This window comes from Glandiceps talaboti, chromosome 7, assembly GCF_964340395.1.
Source record: "Glandiceps talaboti chromosome 7, keGlaTala1.1, whole genome shotgun sequence".
In the NCBI taxonomy this organism is placed as follows: domain Eukaryota; kingdom Metazoa; phylum Hemichordata; class Enteropneusta; family Spengelidae; genus Glandiceps; species Glandiceps talaboti.
In genome coordinates this window covers 1,817,660-1,830,000 of record NC_135555.1, presented here as the reverse complement: position 1 = coordinate 1,830,000, position 12,341 = coordinate 1,817,660, and the positions used below count along the sequence as shown (strand labels likewise).

At 35.3% G+C, this 12,341-nt stretch overlaps 1 protein-coding gene across 1 annotated transcript; it reads left to right on the top strand.

Moving 5' to 3' along the window:
- The first annotated feature begins 3,948 nt into the window (after positions 1-3,948).
- LOC144437350 (uncharacterized) lies at positions 3,949-10,569 on the top strand. The gene is made up of 8 exons (XM_078126275.1): positions 3,949-3,979; positions 4,812-4,882; positions 5,227-5,479; positions 6,237-6,325; positions 6,842-8,234; positions 8,610-9,247; positions 9,628-9,845; positions 10,311-10,569. The coding sequence occupies exons 1-8, from the start codon at positions 3,949-3,951 to the stop codon at positions 10,378-10,380; spliced, it is 2,763 nt and encodes a 920-aa protein (XP_077982401.1). The 3' UTR covers positions 10,381-10,569.
- The last annotated feature ends 1,772 nt before the right edge of the window (positions 10,570-12,341 follow it).

Sequence of the window (12,341 nt, the reverse complement as noted above, 5' to 3'; positions counted from 1 at the left end):
ATGTAATACAGCTATTAAAGCCACCAACAGTTCAATTTTTGTACACATAATGATTTTTATCAGACGTGTGAAATTTGACGTTCATTTTTATATATTATCTACATACTATTGTGATTCATTACAAGTACATAAGTCTCTATTAGTATTATAATAACTATATGGAGATGATAACTTCATATTTATTGTGTCACAATAAGTTATTTCATGTAAACAAAAACAAAACAAAACGAGGTTATTTTTTGTTTTTAATTCATTTTGTATCTTGCTTTACCATCACCAAAAGGACAACTAATGAGTGGGAAAACAAATTGCTAATGTCACTTGGCATAATCATGTACATGTAATAGGGGATTCACGTCGAACTACCTCATGCATGAGTTCTAGGAACTCTCTGCCTCCCCGACCTTAACACAGGTCACTCATATTTACATTAGAATATGTAGTGGGGCTTCGGAGAATACATGACATACATACATACATACATACATACATACATACATACATACATACATACATACATACATACACACACACACACACACACACACACACACATACATACATACATACAATACATACATACATACATACATACATACATACATACATACATACATACATACATACAATACATACATACATACATACATACATACATACATACATACATACATACATACATACATACATACATACATACATACATACATACATACATACATACATGTATATATTTTTTTTCACCAGAAATTGTACAAATGGTACATAACAGAAAAAAAAGAGGAGCAGGAAAAGCAAATGAGTCAATAAGCTACATGTAAAAGTTCTGTCAATATTACTTCCAGCTAATAATTACACTAATACTAAAAGGAAACAGAAAAAGAAGAGCAAAATATTCCTGGTGAGGACCATGGATATAGTTCGCTAGGGACTAATCTAGTCCATGGTCCTAAGTTAATAAATAAATATAAATATATATATACAGTTACAGCGTACACTTATCAAATTAAATGAAGTGCGAACAATACACTATGCACTGAACTTAAGGAAACAACAATGGAAGGCAGAAGACAGGAAAAAATGAATCAAATATGTAAAATATGGTGTTTTAGATTTGTCTTGAATGCATGACGATTATGGGTATTCTTTAAAGTAGGGGGAAGAGAGTTCCAGTGTTTTACAGCAGCATATTTAAAATTGAATCGGCAAAATGTATGATGTACTTTTGGTATTGGAAAATTTCCGTGAGTTGCTGATCTTCCGTGAGTTGCTGATACACACATACATACATACATACATACATACATACATACATACATACATACATACATACATACATACATACATACATTCGCTACGATTGAAAGCAAATTTGAGACCTTACCTATTGATTATTATTATTATTTAAAGTTTATCACATACCCATAGTCCAGAGAAGAACAAAACCATACCACAAGACAGCTTAAATTTTACATAACAGACAAATACAAACAGAAAAATATTACAAAAGGTATTATTTTAAACAAAAAAAATGTAAAATCTTCAACCAGTGGGCCTGAAGCCCACCAAACCATACATCACAAGTAATAACATGATTAATCAGAACATTTTGACTGTCAAAAAGACGTAACATAAACCTAAATGCCGCCTTTCTTCTCAATACAGAGACATAATTTGCATCCGTGTATACTGTATTTAATTTTAAGACAAAAAGGACTGCCCCTCAAGGAAATAAGTGGCTCTGGAAATAAGGTATTTTCATAAATTTTGGATTCTGAAGTGTCAATTCATGATTGAATATTAATAAACACCAAATTGAATTATTTTTTCACTTTGTTGTAGCAGTGGTCCAGCATTGCTGAGTTGACAGACATGTGCCGTAGCAATCTCAAGAACACAAAGGACATTGTGCGCGCAGTTCCCCCCCCCCCTTTACTACTAGTGCTGCCCACGCGCGCATGTAAAAACATAATTTATTCGGATAAGTAGTGATACGTTACATATTACTTATTTAGTAGTTACCAAGTCAACAGAACAGAAATGTGTTTGGCCCCTGTGTAAATTTTGAAGTGAAGGTTTGCCATTTCAAAAAGTATACGAAATAAAAGATTTTTCCTACCGTTTAAATTCGCCCGAAGTGAAATTTTGAACCTCAAACACTTTAATTATTATTAAAGTTACCCAGTCGTCTGATTGACGTTGTCCGACCTCCAGGGTACATTGCGCATGCGTATATCCGTTCCTACTGAATATGTATATAGTTTGTATAAATTCGTAGAATATGACCACGGAACTCTTCTTAGCTGTAACTCAGGTACGTCCTATGATTTACTATCGATCTTTTCGGTTAGAATCAAGCAATTCAGTTTAGCTATAAAGGTACATAACATTTTCAAAGAATTAGGATCGCCTTGGAAGTCTATATAGAACAATACACCCCGGAATACAGATTTTTTCGGGTTGTACAACAAACCCGGAAGTGTATGACCTAGTGTGCAACCTTTGCTCAGTTAATGTAGTTTAGGTATTGATAGTTCGTTGTGTCATTAAATGGAATGATAAAAACTAATACCTTAGTATATGAAGTTGCTTTGTACCAGTTACACGTACGCGAAATCCTAACACGTTATGAAGTGAGAAAACAACCCATTTACCAATCACAATTTATGTTTCTTTTCGAAGTTAATTTCACACTACAAACACATAGTTTAACACATATCTTAGGTTCATGAAATTTTGAGTATATCAATTTTTTAACTAATTTTTAATTGAAGTATATTTTAATGTTCTTGTTCACTATCATTTCCATTAAATAATATATACAGTTATATGCGCTTAACATCGACCCGGTCATCAGCCTAAGGTTTATCACACAACAGGGTATCGGCTGTATGTTTGTATGTGTTTAGCAAAGTATATTTCCTTCTGTAAGGAATACATTGTCATTGTCAATTATATGATATTAGTGTCAAATCATTCTCCGATAGAAATGTATGTCAAGATTAATGTAAGGTCAAATTAACACTGTATTTCCTAGTAAACCATTTGGGCACACTATTCCTAGCCTTGTTTTATCACCTTACAGTATGGGGGCGAGTACATTTTTTGACATCATCAAAATCTGAAGTACCCCAAACCCACAAACACACACACACACACACACACACACACATATATATATGCATGCACATACACACGCAAAACACACACACACACACATATGCATGCACATACACACGCAAAACACACACACACACACACACACACACACACACACGCATGCATGCACGTACAAACGCAAAACACACAACACACACATATACACATGCATGCATGCACATACAAACGCAAAACACACATACACACACATACACATACACATACACATATGTACACATGCATGCATGCATGCATGCACATACAAACGCAAAACACACACACACACACACACACACACACACACACTGCAAAATGATTATCTTAAGTCATAATAGATTAATGAAAATAGGAGGCTATTTATACCTTAGGCTAGTAAATATATTTATGTACTGATTTTAATCAGTCATTCGTCCATGTTTATGAAGCCTAAGGCCAACAAAAATATATTGAAATAATAATTTTTGAATCGCAATTTACAGCGGTATCATTAGTAACTGCAACCTGAACAAATACTACGTGATTTTCAGTTAACGTGAAAATGGAGAGAAGCGTGTGGCTGCATGACTTCGTTGAAGGTTGCGACATGCCGAAGCTCAAGGAAGACCTTATCAATGAATGGAAAAGAATCAAATTTGAGTTTAACGAAGGGGAAAGAGGTGTTTTGGTGACGTTCAAATGTGAGAAAGGCGAGTAAGATGTTATGGTAATCCTTAGCATGTGAAACGGTGTTGGTAACTAAAACTTAATGGATGTTATAAGGGATGTATTACTTCAAATTGTATGGAAATGATGGCCCGTGAGATTGCCTACTGTCAACTCTGTAATTTTCAATTCTACATTGCAGTACACATAATGTACGTGCTACGATTTTATTTTCGATTGACTTACAATGTAAAACAGTACTTGTTGCAAATATGGAATGCTTTTTTGAAAATGTTTTGATTAGTACAATACCTTACTCATAATATTGTTCACTCTGAACAGTATGAATTCATCTGTGGGTAAAACAAAATATAATTGCGTAGCTGTATACATGATAAATCAAATCACGTTGATTTTTGGGTCCGCTCACAAAAATCAGCGATCTCAGCTGTGATAATGATTTCAATCTGTTCTGTACTATTTATGAATAATATCGACCACGGATTAACATATATATACAATATGAAACTGTTAGTATCTTAACAATTTTCAGTCACTGGATATATTGTGGTTTCCTGGTCGAAAAATCATGATACACCAGTTACGACTAGTACAGTTTTAACATGGTAACAGATTCAAAACCAAACTTTCACTCAAAATTTAAACATGTCACTACACTACCTATGGACAATATTGAACACTAATTAACACATAAAATGTCTTTTTAAAAGTAATTGACGAAGTTTTAGTGAATATATCTTTGGTTAATTATTTGATGAATTAAATATCCCAATTGCAGCTATTGCAGGTTAAAACCGTCGAAATGTGACAACGGTGTTGTGTACTTTAATGTATGACGTATATGGTCCAAGACTTTGGCCAAAACACGATTTTGGGTGTGCTGTTTGTGTATTATGGATACTCTTGATATTATTGAAATGATTAATAGTCATATAACTCGGGATGGAAAATGCAATATAATTAAGCTTAATCATCTAATTCTCATACAGATGCTCAGAAGTTTAAAAAGGAGGAAAAGAAGAAGGGAGAAGTACGATTTAAAATTGAAAATTGTGAGAAGGTGTGTTATGTTGGACATCAAATGCATGCAATATAATTTAACAGTTGTCTTCAAAAGTGTAAATATATGTTATTAGCCACTAAATACTTGAGATCACATCTTTGCTATAATATAGTATAAAAGCGGTATAATTGGAAGGGGATATTTAAAAATAGGAATTAAATGAAGCAAATAATGTGTCATCTACGTCATATCCGTTACAATTATATTCAGTACCAATTCATATTATATATGAAATATAATATATTCCGCAATTTATCAGTCATTGGAAAAGAGAAACGTGTATTCTCTTTGAAGTGGAATAGTAATCGATTATTCTAATACAGTGTGTATCTTTCATCAAGCTTTTATGGAAGATTGAAGCCGATGTAAATGAGACCTACTACAACGCTATCAGACAACTTCCAGATGACAAGCGTAAGAAATTGAAAACATATGGACTCGTAGAAACGGATGATGAGAAGTTTATAATCGGAGGCACACTTGATATTATCGAGATATGTCACAAAAAATTGTCAGAGTTTGTTACTGACAAAGCCAAAACTGGCCAGGAGAAGAAAAGTGCATTGTTAAAGAAAATTAAAAAACCAAAAGGAGGTGAGTGTTTAAAAATACATTTTAACGTTATTCGGTATGGCCCACAAGAATTGAATAAGACCTAAACTAGAAAAAAGATACTTTAATTTGATTTGATAAAAAAACGAAAGCAGAAGCAATTTAAAAAGTACGAATCTAAAGAAAACCAATTAGTACTGAGTATTAAATTTACTGAAACGCTATAGTGCGCGCAATTTCAAACATACTTTCAGCATACGCTTGGCAGTTTTTTTGTAGTTGTGTGTGTGTGTGTGTGTGTGTGTGAGAAAGAGACAGACAGACAGACAGACAGACAGACATATATTCTATTACGAATCTTGCTATCCTATGTTCTTCTATGGTATCCGTTAATCACGCATCATGAATATCTCTTAACCGTGACAATTTCCCACATAATCGTAGCAATAACTAATTGACTTTTTATAGTCAGAACTTGGTGATATATCACATGTTAACGTCTGTTTTACAATTTTAAAGTTTTTGCCAACTTTTGTTACGATAAACGCATTTGCCCAGTGACAGTTTATTAAACTTGATTTACAGTGTGAGAAATGTTTATATTTAGATAGGGAAGTTTTGTTATCAACAAAGTCCAGCAATTATTTTTCCTATCAATGCGAGATTACATATATATATATATATATATATATATATATATATATATATATATATATATATATATATATATATATATATATATATATATATATATATATATATATAATATATTCAATGTCTTGTTTCTTTTTCGATACAGCCGGTTGCGCAGCGAAGTTTCCATCCCTATCATTGGAAGGGACTAGAGTACCAATTGTAGCACGTGCACAATCCCCATCAGGACCACAGGTAACATCACGTGTAATCATCACAAAAATAAACGAATAAATCGCATACGCTGTAACAATGTCGATTGAGTTGATTTATAATGAAACCAATACATTTACTGATGAGATCCAAATTTGTACATGGCTATGTAACTATGGAGTTGGCCTATTGACAGTTTGATTGGTTTCATATTATGGTCTCCTGTTGCCATAGCAACCCAGAGGAAAGCGCTTCTCAATGATTAATACTTTAAACTACCGCATGCATACAACGGCTTATCTGTAGAATTTGAAAAAGACTCTAAAAAGCAAAGACTATCTTATTATAGAATACGAATGTAAATACTAAATATAATGTATTTTTTGATGATTCGACATCACATTGTTCTTAAAATTGAGAGTAAATGTCATAATCAAGCAAACTGTTGCATACCATTGATACTTTAGGGTTTCTATGTGTCACTGATTTTTTTATACATCAGATTAAAGATTAAATCAGAAAATCTGTCTATTTCCATTTTGCCTTCTTTATCCGTAGCTGCTCCTCACACATTTCACTGCGGAAACGGTGCCTTGGCTTTATTCATTGTACGATGTAAAGGACCAAGTCATAGAATCAATCAAAGAAATGGTTCGTGTAAATCCAAGAGGAGTAAACGACACAATATTGTCTTTGAATGCTGAATCATTCGAAAACATATCTGAAGTACAGACGGTGCTTCTAACTCTAAAATTGAAGAATTACTCCGAAACGTCGGATGAAGCAGAACAAGCAGCTGGTGGTGGGGCAAATCAAACTCCTCAACCTCGAACTGGCGACTCGGTCAAGAAGAAAGCAAAGGAACCTGAGAAGGAGAATAGTAGTGGGAAAGGCATAAAGAAGCGAGGATGTGGGAAGAAAAAAGACCAGAATAACATTCCTCAACCAAATCGCCACGATGGTGGAAAGAGACAATCATCAGGAAAAGCTTCTGGCAAATCGAACAAAACTCTATCGATTTCTAAACAGCATGATTCAAAAGATATGATAGACAACAAAGGTAATGATCCAGCAACAAGATTCGTGACTGACGAGAACCATTCAACAAGATCTTCTGATTCTAAAACACCTACCAAAGATACATGTACAACCACAGAAAACAAGTCCAAAGGAGACGGAAAAACAAGCAAAAGAACAGAGGATGCGTCTTTAAAAGAAACCATCAGTGATACTAGCAAAGATGATTCCCCTATTTCAGAAAAGGATGAACCACGAGTGGAATTTTCATTGCCAAACGCTAAATCGGAAACTAAGCCCCAAGAAGATATTAAGCATACAACTAGAACACCAGTAACCACTGAAATGTGTGATGAAGATGAGGAAAAATCCAGACCATCAGAAGTCTCAAAGACACCAGCCATATCACACACTACTCCAGGAGGAAAAGAAGGCGTGACTACGAGTAAGAACAATGGTGGTGATGAAGACTCTGACAGATCAGTTGCAACTGGAGACTTGGATTCGTTGTTTCAGTGTATAGCTAACGCGCACTTCGAATGCAAAACCAAGGAAGGCATTGAAATACAAATATACAAGGGGGATATAACAAAAGAGAAAGCTAAAGTCATTGTCAATGCGGCGAATGGAAAGTTGCAACATTATGGAGGCGTTGCCCTAGCTATAGTTAGAGCTGGAGGAGCCAGCATACAGGAAAAATCTTTCCAACTCATCGCCGAAAGTGGTGAACTGACTGTTGGCGAGTTTTGTAGTACATCTGCTGGAAAACTACCGTCAGAATATGTCATCCATGCAGTTGGCCCGAGATGGGATAGATCGAGATCCATTGATCTAAAAGCTATGAGAACATTGCATCGAATGTTGGTGAAAGTATTTGACCATGCAAACACGGAGTTAAAGGTGAAGTCATTAGCCACTCCAGCCATCAGTTCAGGTACGTCTATTTACCATTATTTTCAACTTCATCTACCAAGACGTTGAGTTCTTAACATGCCATACCACGGTTTCCAATTTGACACCTGTAACACGAATATCACAGAAGTTGAAATAAGATTTTTTCCATCAATTTCATAAATAAATAGGTAACAACTAGTAACCAACATTTATGTTTTCTAATATCCGTACTTTTTAATGACACTTGTCTCTCAGACTGCTGTATCCTCTCAGGGACAACTCTTTGCAGTAAAAGCAAGGAATTATAACATCTGGGTCAAATGCATCCGCCTTTAATAACATCTTACGATGAAAGAAGTGATCTCATACGATACTACGTTGAAGTTTTACATTTTCTGTTGTTTATATTTATCAGGACTCTATGGCATGCCACTTGAAGTCTCTGCAAATGTATTTCACAATGCTGTGAGTGAGTTCTCTGCAAAACGTGGTGCACATGCCATGCCAACTTTGAAGAGTATTCGCATTGTGCTCTTTGATCAACAAGCCACACAGGACTTCATCCTACAATTTGGTGGTGCAGTATCTAGTGGCCAATATCCAGATTACCTGCCTACTTCGAATGTTTGTGGGAAACCAGACACTGGTCATCGAACAGATCCTGTGAATCCGTCCACAAGTACAAAATCAGGCGGAGCATCTAGCGAAGGTGCAGCGACAGCAGCACTAACGTCCTCACCGCCACGTGTATCTACAACAGATAAGATAGCTGTTTCACTAGATAAGAAAGGAGACTGTGATATTTGTACTGAGGACGGTGTTTTCCTGAAATCAATGACTTGTTGTAAAAATACTATCTGTGAAATTTGCTTTGAACGACATTTTGCAAGTGAAGCAAAATGCCCATTTTGCACAGCCGTGATTTTGAAGAAGAAAGGCAATCAACCGCCTGGAGAGATGCATTATGAAATTGACACCAAGCAGCATCTTCCGGGATATGACAAGAAGGGGACCATCACGATAGTTTATCATTTCCCAAATGGGACACAGAAGGTATGCTACAGGATCTTCCCACTTCAATAGTAAAAGTGAAGACGATAGTTATGGTGGTGGTGGTGGTGGTGGTGGTGGTGGTGGTGGTGGTGGTGGTGGTGGTGATGATGATGATGATGATGATGACTACGACGACGACGACAACGACGATGATGATGACGATGACTACGATGATGATGATGATGATGATGATGATGATGATGATGATGATGATGATGATGATGATGATGATTTTGAAATTGTACTGGTAGTTGATAAACGATATAGCTAATATGAACAGCAAAGATCAACCACAACCAACAATAAAGTTCTGGATTATATCTCCAAAGTACACAGTCATTGTAAAGGCAACTTATTTTGATTTCTGTGTTAATTTATAGGAAAACCATCCCAATCCTGGAAAGCCATATCGTGGAACTGACAGGGTAGCCTACTTACCTGCAAATGAAGAAGGTAGAGCAGTTCTGACGCTCCTTCAACAAGCATTTGAAGAGAGAGTTGTATTTACCATTGGAAAGTCTGTTACAACTGGAAGAGACAACTGTGTGGTGTGGAATGATATCCATCACAAAACAAATATACATGGAGGTGCAGGAGGGTGAGTTCAAATTGCATCAAAGGAAGGATGGGAGAATGTCAGTCCGTGCGTATACATTTTTGATTGTTCAGACGTTTCAGTATGGATGTCATTTGCCTTGTAAATTCGCCAATGGGATGGCTTTTTGTGTAGAGAGGACACACACTGGGTTAACACCCTCTCTAGTGGTCTAACGGGCCACGAATATTTGGTTATTATAGTTCTTATAAAAATGTAGCACACACTTTTCAAACATTCTGCCGACCTATAGTGTAAAATTGTGTTTGGTTTTTAGAGATTGAAACGTTTAACGGAACGGACGTTGTTTTTGCTAATAGGTGACATACCTGAATTGTAAAGGTGCCAATTTGCATTGTACATGTACAAGGATATCGATTTTGGTTGACCGATAAAGTTCGTTTACCCGAGTAGACATGTGTGTATATTGTTAACGGTGTGTTGGTTTTATTTCTTATCGCATTTCAGGTACGGTTATCCAGATGACACGTATTTGAGCAGAGTAAAGGAAGAGCTGGCAGCCAAAGGGATCAAATAAATTAAACAACTGCAAAAGCAGCAGATATTCGTATCACGTGAAAACATTGAACGGTGTAAACAATTGCTTCGAGCAATGTAAAATTGGTTTACAAGCCAACACAACTCTTAATAGGTTTACAAATGCTGGGTTTTTAACACGACTGAACTGATTTCGGCATCGCAAAGTATATGTCTGTCTGTCTGTCTCTCTGTCTGCCTGTTTGTTTCTGTGTGTGTGTGTGTGTGTGTGTGTGTGTGTGTGTGTGTGAAAAGTTAACAACCGCTGGACCGATTGCCATGATATTTGATGGGTGCATTACCTTGGGTGTCTAGTTGGGAAGTTGTTAAAATCAATGTAATCTTACCATGTGTGATTTGGGTCCAGAAATGTGATTTTTGGTCAAAGACCTTAAAGTCAAAATCTACAGTGTAGATTAGTCGGACATTTTGTGGGAACTTTCTCAGAGCTGTTTAGATTGAGTATTGTTCATGACATGATGATTCAGTCAGTGATATGCAAATTAGATCTAAAAATGTGTCTTTTTGGTCAAAAATCTTTAATTCCAAAACTACAGAGCAGTTTGGGCTGAAATTTAATGGGGATGCTTCTGGATGTGTATACATGAAGAAATATTAAATATATAATGATCACATCAGCAATATGCAAATTGGGTGGGAAAATGTTAATATTGGTTTCAAAAAACTTATACCTTAAAATGTTCTTGGTCAATGAGGCGGAAATTTGGTGAGATGTTCCTAGAAGTGTTATTCTGTAGATTTTGTTGAAAAGATTTTGGAACAATTGGCCTTAGCAGCCATGACCACGCCCATAGCACAGCCAAACGATGGTGTATTTCACAAAAATAGTGAAGAAACATTTTTAAAATGTATGCAAATATGGCTAGCAACATGACCACGCCCATAGCAACAGCGAAATGATCGCGTATATTGCGAAGATAACAACAGTGCTGGATAGGCAACTGAGTAAACATTCAGAAAATGGACACTTATACCTAGCATCGATCAGTTATGGATGAACACTTTTAAAATCTGTACAGTTGTGCTACAACACCATTGGCGCTATTTTAAATAAAGTGCGATGAAGAGACTCCTCCAAGAAAAAATCAGTTTAATATATTATTTTAAAATCAAGTGTCATCCTTGCAACTTTGTAATGATTTATATTCCTGAGACACCCCTCCCTCTCTCTTAACCCCTTTTCTTTAAATGCGCATCAAACTGTGTTATTTACGTAGATCATAATGAACAATTGTCATGAGCTTCTTTGACCCATTAACTGCGTCCTACTTTAGAGAGTTAATTGGTGATTTTATCAGAATCATATGCGACTTGTTTGACTGATTTAATTAATAGAGATGTATATAAAATCAGATATACCATCGTTATGTTATGTAAAAGATGGTTGCATTATATTAATTTCAAACCAGTTTGTTAATTTAAAACTTCTATTTTTAAATATGACGTGGATATTAAGTGCATACATGTATATCATAAGGAATAAGAATTTAACTTTTTATATATTTTGAGGATGTTGTAATGTAACTATATAATTCTTGCTTGAATAGTTATTTGAACTCATTTCACGACTTGATTTGCTTCATTCCATTTATAGATTCGATCTTAGCTGACTTGTTGCTTATATTAGGTTTTTGTTGTTGTTTTTATCATTTTGGGGCTGATTTTTCTTTTGTTTTTGTTTTGTTTTGTTTTGTTTTGTTTTGATTCGTTTTCACTGTATACGGTCATCTTCCAAACTCTTCCTAATACTTAAAACAGATATATGACGTATTTGGAGTGAACATTAACACGGCAACCTTTTAAACTGGTTTGCCACTGCTATTTACTGTGAGTTCGTAACAGCATTCACCACATCCTGCACAATTCAAGTTTAAATTTATCCTTCATTTTAACGAAGGTATGTTATTCAAAACAAATGACAGAACACGTTAAGTCCTGCAG